At 32.6% G+C, this 17177-nt stretch overlaps 2 protein-coding genes across 12 annotated transcripts in view; one reads left to right on the plus strand and one right to left on the minus strand.

Moving 5' to 3' along the window:
- The first annotated feature begins 502 nt into the window (after window positions 1–502).
- LOC108737633 (heterogeneous nuclear ribonucleoprotein R) overlaps window positions 503–17177 on the plus strand; it is a 21877-nt gene continuing 5202 nt past the window's right edge. For 2 of the 11 annotated variants that reach the window (XR_003231760.1, XM_025977795.1), the window contains exons 1-8: window positions 7995–8486; window positions 8980–9414; window positions 10079–10320; window positions 11962–12097; window positions 13483–13838; window positions 14041–14186; window positions 14312–14409; window positions 16823–16974. Coding sequence is in view for 10 of the 11 variants with exons in the window: in XM_025977795.1 (XP_025833580.1) it covers window positions 8414–8486; window positions 8980–9414; window positions 10079–10320; window positions 11962–12097; window positions 13483–13838; window positions 14041–14186; window positions 14312–14409; window positions 16823–16974 (1638 nt within the window). In the remaining variant the exon portion in view is untranslated. The other 9 variants (XM_025977796.1, XM_025977798.1, XM_025977804.1 and 6 more) reach the window with 9 other exon arrangements.
- On the minus strand, window positions 750–3903 carry LOC108737632. The gene is made up of 7 exons (XM_018470580.1): window positions 3018–3903; window positions 2596–2962; window positions 2405–2534; window positions 2185–2350; window positions 1825–2123; window positions 1156–1396; window positions 750–1058 (listed from the first exon to the last, which is right to left on the minus strand). Exons 1-7 carry the CDS (start codon window positions 3565–3567, stop codon window positions 766–768), a joined length of 2046 nt encoding a protein of 681 aa, XP_018326082.1. The 5' UTR covers window positions 3568–3903; the 3' UTR covers window positions 750–765.

Below are 17177 nucleotides of genomic sequence, written 5' to 3' on the forward strand. Positions count from 1 at the left end.
TCCCGAACTGAATTTTTCTTTTATAATATTAAATAATATAGTAAAAATAACTAGCCAATATACTATTTTTCACTATAGTTATGGTAGTAACATTTTTTTGATATTAAATTAGAACTATGTAAATTTTTAATGAACTCTTAGTAAATTGAATGTAGCTTTTTTGTAATTATGATTTTAATATAGTTTTTACAGTGACATTAATTAAGATATTAAATCTAATCCTTTCCAATAAGGTATAAATTTAGACTTGCTGCTCATTCTACCTTTCACAATAATTAATAGTTCGAATACTACACATATGTATTTATTGTAATTCGTTAAGCGCCAAATTTAATGTTACCGCTAAATTTATATAAAAAATAAAGCACTTAAGTATCAGTATATTATTTTAAAAAGCATATGCTTTTAATTAAACAGAAAGTATCTAAATGCCATACAAACTATTATACCTACTGACTAGTCTTTAAAGTAAATCACGGTTGCCTCAACAACAAAACAAAGAAATATCAGTTTGTGTAAATTATTGGCCGTTTAAAGTTGAGAAAGATTAAATTCTAAAACTGAAATTAATAAGACGTTTGGGACTGATCGATTAGAAGCTATGGTAGATCTATGTAAGTAAGCCATTTATATTTTTCTTAAAAAAATAACGTTAGTGTCATGATCGTAATATGCTTCCGCATAAACTTTTCCCATTATGACATTACAAATAAATCACATGTTCAATTAGTAAAACTGCAAAAAAAGTAGAAAAATATAAATACATTACTTGAACTCAAGTTTCGCTTTGAGACTATCCCAACCGAAAAATGGAGCAGCGTACTTTATTTTCCACATGGGAACTTTACCATGACAGTCGTAATATGGGGTAGTCCAATGACCATGTTCTAATTTTGCTCCCCTATAAAAGTTAGGAAAATGCTCGTATTTTCGTAGAGTTTCTCCTGTTTCATTAAATCGAATTTTGATTTTCATGTAATATTTTTCAAGACTGTCAAAGTTAGTCGACCACCGCTGTTTTAAGAACTGATACCAAGGTTTGTTGGAATAGATTTCATCTGTTAAAAGAATCATGTAACAAAAAGGTAAACATTTAATGAAGCTTTAACATAATTATATTAGATATATAACATCCAAAATTATGTTTTTACCTACCGCTCTTATTCAATCTTGCCACGTCTTCTACGAAAAACTTTCTAGTATTCAATTGCGTTTTGTAAGCATATGGGGCAAAGTATGTCCTATTTGTAAACTTATTTCTTTCCCAATAAGTTCCCGCTGACCATATTCTGCTATTTCCCAAAACAATAGACAATGTTTCAGCAATCATTTGATCTTCAGTCAAAGGTTTATCTGCTACCCTTTTTCCAGAGAACATCTCTTTTGGATCTGATACCTGCACATAATTTTCATGTATTTTTTTATTTTCTTTCAAAAAAAATTTAACCTTATAATTTCTGTTATTTTCAGTTTTTAACTTTTAATTTCATTCGCTGTTTAACGCTGTTATCTGTTATTATATTATGATACTTATTTATATTAGGTTTTGTTTGAATTACTAGAAATTCTTTTTTAGTTTTTGGTAAAGAACTTCGATAAATAAAAACATTTAACATTATCATTTGATGTTTGTGAATGCATAACTGTAAAAAGGTTGAATTACAAGTCCAACTAAAACTGATTAAGGCCCACACTGCTGAAATGTTAGTTGTTAGTTGAAAATGGAAATAAAAACACTCATAGAAAATTGTGTTGTCTGCTATAAAAAACCGTTTGCAATTTAACCCTTCTAAATAAATTTGTTTCAATTTTTCAAAAATGTACCTGTAAGAATGCACTTATGAAATTAGCAAGTCGCAAAGCCATTTTAGCCTCATTTTGGAAGTACTCTTCAGCACCATAATCAAAACCGCCACTAAGTACCAAATCCTGAGGCTTGTACTGTTTGCAATTGTCCTTATTCATATTAAGAATATAATCGAGTACACGATGGATATTCATTTTGGGTGGTTTAAGGGCATCTGGTCCACTACTGGAATTTTTATATTCGTGATATTTTTCTAAATAAAAATCCCGAATATACTGAGGAGCCTTTTCCCATTGAACTGGCAATCTTTGAACATCTAAAATATAAATAGAAAAATGCAAATACAAATTAAAAGACTTTTGTTTATAGATTCTTACAGCCTATTTTCAAGCAATTAAAACTATTGTAATATTCTTCAGCAGTAGCCCTTTCCACTAATTCACCCAGATAAGGTTTTCGTACTTGGAAAGGTAAGCGAAAACCAGGTTTACAACGACACTGATAGCCACCTCTTCTAAAACCCCAACCATGAATGGGTTCACACTAAAATACGAATTCTTATTAAGAGGAAAAAATAACTACAGGATAAAAAAATACTTCGGTTGTTTCTTTTTTACATCTAGCCGTATTCATAAACTTATTTGGTCCATTGTTACCCATTCCTTTAGGACATTGATTGATATCTATTCGATCGTAATCCATTTCTACGACTGATACAGCAGTGTAACTGAAATCATATCAAAAATCAATAAAATCTAGAAGCATAATGAATCAAGATAAATACTAACGTAGGATATTCAATATGTCTAAAGCCAGTATGTCTTGGATATATATCAGCTATAGGAACAACCGCTGCAACCAGCCAACGGTTGGATCTTTCACAATCAAAATAGGGCCGAGTCCATTTAACTGGCCCAGGAATTTCATCAGCTCCTGGAGGTCCATGGAATGTAAACGTTTCGTTTGTGTTATTAGCATAACGAATTTCAACTTGATAAGTTGTTTTAGTGTCATGTCGCCCTATCACATAATCTGGAAGCCAATGTTTGTACCATTCATTTATCCTATAATAGTCCGAAGTATAATCTTTGCTTGTATTAAGTTCTATAGCTCCTAAATCTTGCACGGTGAATGTATTCCATGTTGAAATTCTTTCTGAAATTGTTACAAACATAAGATCAAATTATAACTATATATTTTTGATAAATACCTAAATGAATGGGATCATTGAAATCATCTGCCCTAAAAGTTCGTGGTGCAAATCGAGGAAACGTTTTATTAAAGAAACCCCTATAAGATGATGAATAAGACATATTTGGAGCAAAATAAATGGCACTAGCATTTATACTAGGGTTAGTAGAAACATCAGCAACTGTAGACAAGAAATAATACATCATTCCTGGATCATATGTATCATTAATTGCTGGCCTAATGAAACGACTCTGTAGAATATAGCTCCAGAAAAATGCCCTACTAAGAGCCATATTATGTAAATGAAGTAACGAAGTCCTATTTGGAAAGACAGGGTTGATGTTGACATCTTTAATGTCAGGCAAATGGGAAACTGAATCTTCCGGTAGGTATAAATCACCTACGTGTTGAATAAGACAATTATCTTTGTTAACTTTATCCATTTGAAGACGAACTTCGTCGAAGACATCTCGCGGTTGCCACTCATATTGTCCGTACACGCCCAATGCTAGTAAACAAATAGCACAAGCCACTATGAACATCATCGTATTCTGTTTTTCGATAACCATTTTATAATTAATTCAATTTAAACACAAATCAAGCACATTGTTCACTTATTTTAGTTATTAGGGTTAAATGTATGAGTATTCTAACCTCCCACTAAGCTCTTATTCGGGCTTTGGGCTGTGTTTCCCAAATAGGTAGGTAGTTTTTAGTTACTTTTACAAGGCATGTACAAAACACAAGACATCACAAGATTTAATTCGTTTAATTTGACAGGTCATCTATGATAAACATCAACAGGTGGGAGTGGCTAGACCAGTACTAGTATGACCACACTAATATGACATCATGGCTTTCTTTAGGTGTGTCCGGTCCGTTATCAGATATTTTGTTTAATTTAAGTTTTCTAAATAGGAGACTAGTATATATTATTAAATAATAAATCAAGAATTTATTATTTATTATTCAACCGTATTAATATTTATTTATTGTTAGTTACAAGCATACTACCCTCATACCCACGTGTCAGAGTCGTAGCCAGTAAAGAAAGCAGGGCAGGCTTAGCCTACTTTGCCAAACTAAACAGTAAATCATTGTGATAAATAATCACCATTCAAAAAATATCCAAGCAATTCCAACGTAGGTACACAAAATTGTAAACAGCGCCCGCTCTAGACATAGACAAGTCTCTAAAGACGGGCAACCCGGGCATTTGTTCGGGGCGCCAATATATGGGGCAGCACAAAAATATTGAGCATTTATACCGAATAAATTTCACATCGATTTTTTGTTCGCTAAAAATTTACAGCACGTAGGTAGTTGTTTATATTATTTATGTCTAAGAGTTAAAAATATTAACAATAATTCCTAATTTAATTTTTATTGAAAGGGTGNAAAGCGCACGTTGCATTCGGCTAAGGCCAATTGGAGTAGGTACTACACCGAAAACTCAAAATTTTATTCAAAATTTTCGAGTTGCTCGTTTTATTTTATTTACCTTTAAAGCAATAATATAAAACGTATTAGATTCATTATTTTGTACAGTTTAATAATTGTTAAGTATATGTCTCTTTAAGTTTAAAGTTTTTTGCAAATATGTTGGTTGTATTTTATTAATAAGATAGATACATATAGTGACGAATGTATTAGAATCAGAGGTCACTGTCGAAATATTAAAGCGATAAGCGAACTACCTATTTAGTCAGGTAACAGTTTTTGTACACAAAAAAACATACTTGTAGCCAAAATCAAAAGGTAATATAATTCTTTTGTTAAATGCTTCCACTTAACCCTTTGTTTTATTACTTCTTTGGGCACTGTGATCTTAACCATATTGTACCACACACATCTTACTGTCTCTTTTAGTATTTTTTTGTAAATATTTTAGTCTGCAATTTATTTTGAGGCATTAAGGGATTTTTGGGTGTGAATTCTCCCACCCACAGTGAAACTAGCCGAACCGAACCTGAACGTCGGTGAAATCCGCTTTGCGAGGTCCCTTTTATTACTCGGTTAGGAAAGACATTTAAAATAGTAAGCAGAACTAAACGAGCATGAGAATCCCATATATTTTTTTAAACAAGTTTTTGGCCTGTATGAATCCTTTAGCTAGGGAAATCCCTAACTACTAGTATTGCTAAAGACCATTGGATAAATATTACTTATTTTTTTTTGCGAGAACCTTTAATAAGACAGGAGGCCGACATTAATACGCCTCTAGCCGCTAGAATTAGTAATCATGAACACTACCTAAAGTTTTCATGATGCAGTTGTTAGCATTATTAAACACAAAAAATATAATAAAATAAAACACTTATTATTACATTGCTTAGGAATTTTCAACATCACTATAGAATATAGAATAAAGTTTGTCCAATTTTGCCAAACATCTTGTGCACATCTAGGCTTACAATTAAAATTAGTTATATTTTTCAACACTATTTTCTTCAGTATACATTCTTATTCTTGATAATGACAGGCTACTTCGAAACAATTGTCGAGTATCGTCAATAAATTTGTGGAAACATTACCACTATTTTATTATTTTTTTGTGTTCATGAACACATTTAGGTACCCACGAAACACAAACCTACCTGTACCTATCCATATAGGTAAATGCTACTTTCAGTCGAGGACATATCACGCAAACGCATTAGGGCATAAACAGTCGAGGGTTCGGAAGCTCAATAATTATTTTAGTAGAACAGTAACCCCCTTCCTTTGATGGTATAGAGTGGGGAACATAAATAGGTTTCATTCCATAAAAATTGTGCACATTGTAAAACATGAAAGTTCCCGCCAACGACAAAGTTTGTCGGACAAACAGGTTTTCCGAGGCATTGTGGTTTTTAAATATTGCACTTCGTCGACTATCCTAATAATAATACACATACACATCTTAATAAAATTTGATAGGTGATTTCAGTTTTGCATATACATATGTATTGTTATTTTAACGGCCTGGACGGAACGTATAAAATAATCAGAGAAGGAAATACAACAGTTTATAATTTTTACAATTTTAAGATTTTTTATCCTTTAAAACTAGGCTAAACTTGAGAAACTGGTATTTTTACATGAACGAATATACCTATGTACCTACATATATGCTACCTGACACTTGTTGAATTCGAGATCCATGAGGTGACGGTAAACAAAGCACCAGGTGTTGAAAGAAATGGTGCTTCCTTTTAACAGAATCTTAACGGACAAAACTACCCCTTTTCCCTCTCGTTGGTCACGACGACACCGGTAGTACAACGCATACTTAATAATACAATCTCACTTTTTCATTATACTCTTTTCTTAATGTCTCAGTTGATTGATTGTCGTGACCACGGTCTAACTATACGGATTGAACATTTTCAGGCAACAGCTGCTTTTAACTCGGAGCATTTTTGCAAATAATAGGCATCCCGTGTAATGCTTTATTTACACATATTTTGGAGTAGCTAAATCAAAAAAGTTAAGAACTGATCAAACTACGTAAAGTAAAAATATTCGACTACTGTTAAAAATAGGTATTAATTGGTACCTTGAAAACAATCAATTTTCAATGTTCTGATATGTATAATTTGCATGTATTGTATTGTATTGTTCTGAATTAACGATATCCTAACGTTTCGCGCTTCTGTTGGACTTCTTCAGGGCTAATTGTGTAATTACTTAAGTCGAGTACACTATACCTTGTTTTATGTACCTATTATTAATGACTACAATTAATCTTAAAAACGGCTAGTAAAATTAAAGAAAATTATATAAAAATCAGCAAAAAGGACAATTATTCAAACTAAATACACTTTAAAACAAGTTCAAGTTGATTTGTTATATTAATTAATAGGTATCTACATGTAGGTAATNAAGTTCACAAATACTACTTTTTGACCCTATTTATTTCTCAGTATTATGAGATGAAATAAAATGTTTAATGCAATAATGCAATAAATTAAAGAAAATTATATAAAAATCAGCAAAAAGGACAATTATTCAAACTAAATACACTTTAAAACAAGTTCAAGTTGATTTGTTATATTAATTAATAGGTATCTACATGTAGGTAATTGTTTTCTTTTTTGCCTACATTCGCTGTATAGGCAGTCGTATTTTTATTATTATAGGTACCACACATGAGAATTCAGCTTGTGTGTGCATTCTATTTTCTCACACGTCTCCCAGACGTTAAAGAACGCTCTGTTATGAATTGTGCATAATCACATTCGTGTATGTGTAAACATAAGTGTGTATAGGTTGTGCAAAATAAAATAGACAGGTTTACATTCGATTTTAGCAAAAACGCGCATGACCGTTGACGGCGAACAACCTGAATGCAAGTGACGGCGGACCGCCCTAGACGGGTTGCACAGCAACGGATTTCTCGGGCGCAAAGCGCACGTTGCATTCGGCTAAGGCCAATTGGAGTAGGTACTACACCGAAAACTCAAAATTTTATTCAAAATTTTCGAGTTGCTCGTTTTATTTTATTTACCTTTAAAGCAATAATATAAAACGTATTAGATTCATTATTTTGTACAGTTTAATAATTGTTAAGTATATGTCTCTTTAAGTTTAAAGTTTTTTGCAAATATGTTGGTTGTATTTGTTAATGAAGTGCATTAGTGCGTGTTACAAAGGATTATATTGTTTTAATTAATTGGTATGTATTTTATGTATTCAAATTTATACATTTTTTGTTTAAATATTATCAAGTGTTTGCAAATTTTTTTTGTTCACTTCATAAAACCGGCAATGCTTTTTTTAAATGAATGTGTCTATAATTCTCCGTGAATGAGAATTTAAAATACTAATGAGTCCTTGTAATTTTAACGCACAACAGTGCTTTCTCAGTGTTATGTGTTTTCGATTATTTATTTTTTTCTTAATGTACACTGGAATGCCGCTTTTGCCGCAATTTCATCGTCATTTGGAATTTCATTTTCCGGTTGTAGAATATGCACTGGGTTCGAGGCTAAAATCCCTGCGCGTCATCTTGTGAACCCCGCAGTTTCTCAGTCCATGGGCGTTACGTTGCCTTCACTCGCGTAAATTGCGGCGGCCATTTTTAGAATCATTAAAAGTAAATTATCATTGAATAGGCAAAGTGCAAAATATTGGCAATTTTTATCATTAACTGACGAAATTACTTATCCAAAAGTATTTTAACCAGGTATGTCCCTCTAAATTTTATCTTACCTCTGGTCCAAAATTCGTAAACCAGCAGCTATATATAAGTAACGCCGGATTTCTTTTTGAGATAATTACCTATTTACATCGTTGTTCAACTATGCCTTTTCACAGCCGCTTATTACGATTTGTTGGTTTTCGAATTGCTCGTCGCAAAAATAAATAAAAATTAATTCTTGAGGCTGTACCGGTAACACTGAGTTCGTTTACCTACCGGCGCAGCGGTGGACAATGTTGGCGGGAAAATCGAAAAGTTGCCGTCATAACATACTTTTCCTTAATTTAACGTCTCTGCTATTCATAGGTAATTATTAAAGTTAAATGAAAATTTGGATATAAATTAGTAACAACAGATTTGACAATCATCACAATGGGGACAATCATGCCTTGGATTATTACTTTTATGATCACCAATTAATTTCATCTTAGTAATTAAGAGCATTTACATAGAACTCTTATTTGTGCATAATGAATTTTTGACGAGTTATCCGTCATAGTGCAGTTGAAGTTACTGCAGTTTATTAAGAGTAAGTGTAGAGTAGCTTTAATATTAATATAATATATGCCTAGGTAGTTACTCATTAGAAATTGTTTTACATTAAATGATGGTAACATAAATGTTTGAAGATTGAAAAGAGGAAACTGAATTTGTATAGTCTAACCTCACATAGTAATACCTAACTGTTGGTATGCAATAGTAACTTTTAATTTTAAAAAAGCGTTTTAAAAAGAAAGGGATGTATAGGTATATCTTAAGTTTTAGATAAAAATTTTTGTCAATTTTATTTTTATATTAGCTATGGCAGAAGGGAATGGTGAATTGGCAGGAGAAGAGTCGATGAAAGTCGAAGATAATCAGCAGAGGACGGAAGATTATCAGAAATTACTTGAATATGGCCTAGACGAAAAAGTGGCGGCAAAACTTGACGACATCTACAAGACTGGTAAATTGGCCCACGTCGATCTGGATGAGCGGGCTCTTGACGCATTAAAAGAATTTCCAGTTGATGGTGCACTTAATGTACTGGGACAGTTTCTTGAATCAAATCTGGAACATGTTTCGAATAAGTCAGCTTACTTATGTGGCGTAATGAAAACATATCGTCAAAAAAGTCGAGCTGGATCAAGTCAAGGTCCACCTACACCTGCCGCGGCTCCAGTCAAGGGGCCCGATGAAGACAAAATAAAAGCAATACTTGAGAGAACAGGATACACATTAGATGTTACAACAGGTAGTTTTTGTAAGAAAAATTACAGATCAAAAGGTATTTTTATGTGCTTCTTGTAAACATTTTCTCATTAATTAAAAGTCCAAAAACCATTGAATGGTGGATATTGATCCAATACATATCATTGTTCAACATTTAAATGATTTTCAGTCGAAACATTTGGATCATTTCAATAGCTACTTTAATGTAGTGTTCTTAGAAATACCTAAAGATTATTGAATATTTATGCATCTTCATTACAATCAGTGCTTAAATTCAATTAAAAATCGTCTTCCTTAATTTAAAAGGGACAGTCCGGCTTAAAACAGGGTGGATGATCATGTTAAGTAAAACCAAGCCAGGTTTTGAATTTATCTTAATAATTATTTTCCACATGAACTAAAGAAGTGTTCTATTGTTTGTATCGCCAAATACATATACTTTTGCTGGTGACCAATTGTATTTCTTAATTAAAAATACAAAATTAAAAGTGAATTCTTTACAAAAATCGCCTTTAGACTTTGACGGACAATTTTTTGTTCCTGCTTATTGATTTAAGTTGAACATTGATTGCATATATTATTTGTAATATTGTCATTTGAAGGATATTTGAGGATTACATGTATACCTTTTTTTAATTAAACCATTTAATTTTTAAAACACGCATGATAATAAACTTTTGTAATAGGTCAGAGAAAGTATGGTGGTCCTCCTCCAGGTTGGGAGGGTCCAACTCCTGGTCCCGGTTGCGAAGTGTTTTGCGGCAAGATTCCAAAGGATATGTATGAAGACGAACTGATCCCATTATTTGAACAGTGTGGTACAATTTGGGACTTACGACTAATGATGGACCCAATGACGGGGACGAATCGGGGCTACGCATTTGTAACCTTCACAGGACGCGACGCTGCCCAGGCAGCCGTTCAAAAGGTAAGAGTGTAGAATAACTTATTTGCTGTACATGTTAATTTTTCGAGTTGTGCGATTTGTCCATGAAATGTTTTCTCATTAGTTTGATGTATTAAAGAATCTATAGATAAAAGAACTGTTTTCAATTTAGATAGGAAGTATTCATGATTAAATTTTTAAGTTTGCGGTTTTGTTGTTTTTTATACGTGTATGCACATTAATATTGATCAAATTTGTTGCAACTTCATATATTTTTTATACTGTGTTACAGTTTTTATGTTTTTAAGTGTAATATGAAAAGTAGTAGAAATTGGGAAGTTGTGCTTTGCTTTTCTTCTATAAAAATTGTTGAATTTTTTCTGCTTCATAACAAGCAGTTATCGAATGGTTAAAAGTAAACCTCAAAATTTCGTCTTTCATTTTCAAAATTAGCATTTCTCGCAAGGAGACATTGATGTCAGAAATATGGGTCTAACCTCTTTTATATAGATTTTCTTGATGAAATTGACTGTTGGCTCCTAGAAGAATACTAAAATATCTAAAATATGTAAGAGTTAATAATACTAGGTAATATTTAATAGAGCACATTTTCGTTTTTCATTTAAAATTAACTTTGACTAGTATACATACTTTTGTCTCATGTATATTCAGTTTTTTCTAATTGTAAATTGCGGTGCTTGCTGGATTTGTGCTCTACTATTTACTCTTTCAGTGTTTAATATTGTTCATCTGCTACCGAATGGAGTCTTTTCGCCACTGATCTGCTGCTCGTTTAGTGCCCTATTAATAATATTACAAAATATGGCGTTTTAGTTATATGGAAAACATAATGAACATTACCGCCAACGACCATTGAATTTCTGATATTTTGTTGCAGCGGCTCTTACTACGGAGTATGTGATGATGTTTCATTCCCTTTCTATCTCTTATCTAATTCACACATACACCTGTGTCGAATATTGCATTTATTTATCTATTCCCGTCGCAATGTTCATCGAACGAAGAAAAAGAAATGAACTAAATTTTCGAATTAATTCCGTATTTTTCGGATATGTTTTTCTTTGGCATACCACTTGGATGGATCAGTTGGTTATTCGTTGTTGCATTTCCGATATTTTACACAGGTCTCCTCTTTGCACAAGGGGCAAAATTGAGACCGAAAGTGCGGTTTTTTCTTTGTATTTATAGAAATTTAAATCTTTGGTTTCTGTCTTTTGCTGCGTCAAAATTCGAACTTTTCGAAAATGGAAGGAGGTAGTAGAAAACTTACTTTTCTGCCATAGCTCGAAAGGAGAGCCGAAGAAAGAAAGTATATGTACTTATATTTTAAAAGCCCCGTTTGTCTGGATATTCTTGGGTCGTCTTCAGTACAAAATTATCTTTCTCTTTAGTGGCGCAAAATTATCCTTTCTTTTTTGGTGAACAAAATTGTCTTTGTAGTTTTAATTTTAGCTATCATCTAAAACAATGACTGCGAATTATAAAGTTCGCCGTTCGTTTTTTTTTTTTTTTGTTTTAATTATTATCATTTGAAAACTGTTTTGTATTGGTATCTATTTTTTTATTTTTTCTTTATTTTTGATTTAAAAAAATACATAAGTAATCATTTGTAATGTGGCATACAAAATTCTGGCATGTTTTTTTCTGTTTTTCGTCCCGCAGCTTGATAATTACGAAATCAAACCAGGCAAGACGCTGAAAATTAACATAAGCGTTCCGAACCTTCGGCTTTTCGTCGGCAACATACCAAAGTCTAAAGGCAAAGAGGAGATACTGGAAGAGTTCAGTAAATTGACAGGTAAAGTGCAAAATTAAAAATTAAGAAAAATTATATAGCTACTATTATCAATGACGGTATTCTTATTATAAATAAGAAATTCTACGCTCGTCTTCATAATTGGCTTAAATTCTAAAGTTTTGGAGAACATTTGTATACAAACACATACACGAGACAGACACCGCCTTTTCCCAAAGTCCAGGTTGTCCTCTCCACACTAATATTATTACTCCCTTTTCCGGTTCGACCGCACCCCCGACCGGCGTTTGTTATGCGTATTCACTAAATTTCTTTATATCAACCCCCCCCCCATTCATGATTTTGAAATAGTTCACCCAAAATTCCTTCCCTAAAAAATTATCCAATAAATGCGCCCTTTCCGTCTCCCGCCGCAATAATTGGCTACCCTTCCAATGTTCTTGCAGCTGAATGATTATGAGATACGGAAGGGCAAAAAGATTGGCGTAACCATATCGTATAACAATCACCGGTTGTTTGTGGGCTATATTCCAAAGAACCGGGATCGGGACGATCTGTTGGAAGAGTTTTCCAAACATGCACGTAAGTTTCATACATTGACAGGAACGTAAAAGATATGACGAAACGAACTAATAAAAGTACATAAATTATGTACTTTCGTTATTGGTATCTTTGAAAAATAATCCAATTCTGTCGACGCAAATATTACTCATCAGGGAAGGCAACTGAAAGGAAGAAGTGGCTGGCTATAACTAAAACGTACCCACAATCAGACATTATTTTATTAAACCCTGAATAGTATTTACTTTGCGTTTGCAAAATTAGAATATTCTTACAATTAAATAAATAAGCCAAAAAGATACTAACCCTGGTTACAACAGAAAGGTAATGCTAAGTCTCTTTTTGATTTATTTATTTGTTCTTTTACCACTGTCCACTTTCTACTTAGAATATTCGTGATAAATAGAAATGCTTTTAATTTGCGGCAAGGGAAAGGTTGTATAGAGTAAACTAAACATTTAGGAAGGATAGTAACAGTGATAATTTTTTTAATTAATTTACAATTAAAAAGATACTAATTGGTTGTTTTCATAACCATGAAAATTTTATTAATGTAAAATCTTAATATTAGTCTCTTGCAAGACTGTCTTCAATTTAATTTTAAATGCATGTATGCCTATTCTTCCCAAATGAGAGATAACTATTTTTCTGTGCCCTAAACTAAAAATAAAAGAAATGTACCTGCGTTTTTCCGTATATGTTTATGCCATGTACATATGCTGATTTTATGTTTGGTACTTACAATGACAGTTTACCATATAACTTAAATGACGACGTTGACGCATATTGTATTATACTATTACGTTTATGACGTTATCGCAACTTTGGTTTTTCTTTTCTCGTGCTTTCTTCCTTCGATCATTCAGCCGGCCTGGTTGAGGTGATAATCTACAGCTCCCCCGATGACAAGAAAAAGAACCGCGGTTTTTGTTTTCTTGAGTATGAATCACACAAGGCGGCGTCGTTGGCAAAACGGCGCCTTGGTACTGGTCGTATCAAGGTTTGGGGTTGCGATATAATTGTCGATTGGGCCGATCCACAGGAGGAACCCGACGAACAGACGATGGCCAAAGTAAAGGTGTTATATGTACGCAACTTGACGCAGGAAATCACGGAAGAGAAATTGAAAGAAGCATTTGAACAATATGGGAAGGTGGAGCGGGTCAAAAAGATTAAAGACTATGCGTTCATACATTTTGAAGAACGAGAGCATGCCGTTAAGGTAATCCTATATGTTTATTTGATAGTATATGTCGTTATATAAATATGTATGTAATAATTTATCCGTTTGCATTAAAAGAGGTTGAGTTACATCGACTTCATTATTAATTAACAGCGATGTCAAGAATTATTAAAATTTAGTTAAAAAAAATATTGGCATTTTAAAAAATTAATTCATGAACATACTTGTTTGTTGTAAACAGGCTATGACAGAATTAGATGGCAAGGAAATGGGTGGATCAAATATAGAAGTGTCATTAGCTAAACCGCCGTCTGATAAAAAGAAAAAAGAAGAAATTCTGCGTGCTCGAGAGAGAAGAATGATGCAAATGATGCAAGTTCGAGGGGGGTAAGTGGTACTTCTTTGATTCTTCTATAGTTTTTATTCGCCTTATCTTAATTTCAAATTTATCTCATTTCTTATTTTTTGATTTTCATTGTTTTTCTGTAACTTAACAGATTTTTTTATATTAGCATGATGCCAGGCGCTTTGCCTATGCGTGGTCCTCCAGGTCAAGGTCCGAGGACTGGAACTGGAATGCGAGCCGGACCCATGGGACGGGGCGACTACGGTAAGTTTCCGTCAATCTTAACTGTTTTTAACGAATTAGCTATTTACGTTTTGTTTAAATGTAAAATAAGACCGTTTTGAATCGGATGGATGCAAGTACGCACGTGTGTTGTGTTTTTCTTTTGGTCAAGTAACTATTCTTAGTATTTATAATTCAGATTATCGCAAATTAAATAACAATATCAAATGAAATAATTGACAGTGATAATGATTCAGAAATTGTACAAGAATTTGGAAGTTTTTGACATGGAGCAGTATCGTCATTTTTTTATTTCGGTGACTAGATTCTATTTCACGTATTTGTGCAGCTTTCTATTCGCTTGCATTTGGTGATGGAAATTGCAAAATTGTATACCAATTTCTTTTGTTTACTTATAAATGTGAATTATAATAGTATAAAATCCTTGTATGAAAATTACAAGAAACGGACATTTTGCTATTTGCTTAATATTTATGTAACTTATCTTTAAGATTGGAATAGTTTGTTAAATTTATCTCAAATTTAAATGAGTGCAATTTGGTTTTGGCAAAAAAACAAATCAAAACAAAGGTTTTTATAAAATGCTCTTTAAAGTATTAGTATTATAAAATCGAGAAGAATTAGTTAAGGTAATATTTATTTATTATTCAATTGCATATATATATATATATATGTATACCTCGATTGAAAAANCGTAAATTCAAAATGAAAATTGTCAATCCTGATCAATAAAGGGAAAAATTCAAACGGACAATTCAACAATTTTGCAGGGTTATCCAAAAAGAAAACAGGGCAATTTTTACGTGTGGCGTTACTTCGCCAAACTAACAACAATTTTTTACTACTTATGTTACTGTTGTCATTAGAATGTTTTGCTTTTTAATGCTCTTTATTTTATCGTTACAAGAACGCTGACTATTTGATTTATTATTATTGTCCATGTGCCTCCTTTTTTATTATCGACATAAAGCTCTTTTCGTTTGGTTAATTTCGACTTTATACGTTAAGTATTCCTACTGCCCCGCCCCTGTTTTTTTGCTTAACGCTTACTATGCTTTTAGTTGCTTTATTTTTGCTTTTGTTTATTCCTTTTATTTTTAATTATTTTTTATGTTGATATCGCTTTGCTTGGCAGGCAGTAGAAAGCCTATCCATACAGTGTTGTGGCTGAAACGCCAGTATTATTATTTTTGGATAACCCTTTTTTAAGCTTCCGCATTGTTTTGATTATTATTTAGTTTTAATATATTCTATCTGAGCCCCTTACGGGCTAGGCACGCCAAATTTCAGTGTATGTATCGCATTTTAATTATTGAACATCGAAGGTATAATTCAAACGTATATTTTTTTCGATGATTAAAGAGGATTCGCTCTAATTTATATTGATATTTTGAAAGGGTGCATACAAGTTTTTCCGTTGAATTTTAGCGTGCCAACGTTTTTGTAGTATGGGGCACCGCCAGAGGCAAAAGGGCATCGTACAAGCATTTATTTACATACTGCGCACGCATTGTTTTTTTATATATCGTTCTTTTACTACCTGCTACTACTACTACTACTACTTACCCTTTTTTCATTGTTGTTTTTATAATTAACAAGCTGCATGTGTATGTGTTGAATTTTTACGCCAGTCCAATTTCCCTCCCTAGCCCTTTTTAGTCGTTTTTTCCTCCTTATGCCCTTTTTGAGTTTTCTAATTTTCATGCTTGCAGCAATGGAGCGGGTAAGTAAGTACATTAAAAGTACAAAGTTGCACTGGTGCAGGGACGTCTTGTTATTGTTGTTGATGTTTCTTTTTATAGTATTATTCGCCGATTAATAAAAGGATGTATTAAAGATACAATCTAAGACAAATTGTACCCATTGGTGAAAATGTATCGGTATCAGCAATTTCTTCATTATTAATTTAAATTTCATTTATGGCGATGCCGATAATTCCTTTAATATATACATATTTGGTATAGTTAGACACTCGCATCATTCATATTCGACAATTTCAAGTAAGTCGTCATTGGTCTCAGATTGTATTTTTAATGCATGCTTAGTGGACGTAGTGTTTATTTATTTAAATACGAAGAGCTGCTACTGTAATTATTCTGTCTGGCCAAGAATCGTTACTTGACTTTTCCCGGCATGTTTTTTTTCGTTTTATTTTAAAATAGTTACATACCTAATCTAATTGTTTGGTTTAAACACGATATGAACAAGTGATTCTTAAAACGAAAGCGAAATCTTATCAAAGTTATCAGAAATTTAATGGGTGTTATAATAAAGTCGAACAAAAATAACAAATAATTGACTACTAATTATTTGCTAATATTGTTTTGATATTGCTAATGGTGATATTAGTATTGGATTGATGGAAAGAATTCTAGAAAAGAAAAAGCGAAAAATTGGGAGACTGGTATTATTTTGTTGTTGTGTATTTTTATAGATTACGATTACGACTATTACGGTTATGGGGATTATCGAGGCGGCTACAGTGATCCTTATTATGACGAGTATTACCGGTATGAAGATTACTATTACGATTATCCACCGCCGGCCCCACCCCAAGCTAGAGGAAGAGGCCGACAACCACAACCGGTGGGTCGCCATGTCTAAATAAATACATAATAGTTATACACATATCACAAGATGATGATGATGATGATAACGTTAATGATTAGATACGCACACATTTACTGTTATTGAGCTGTTGTCGTTACTTCGTGTTGTTGCTGGTTTGCAACGCACATGCTTCTTTTATTATTTTTATATATATATATATGCCATGTACATATGCTGAT

This window comes from Agrilus planipennis, unplaced genomic scaffold, assembly GCF_000699045.2.
Source record: "Agrilus planipennis isolate EAB-ADULT unplaced genomic scaffold, Apla_2.0 scaffold87, whole genome shotgun sequence".
Lineage (NCBI taxonomy): Eukaryota > Metazoa > Arthropoda > Insecta > Coleoptera > Buprestidae > Agrilus > Agrilus planipennis.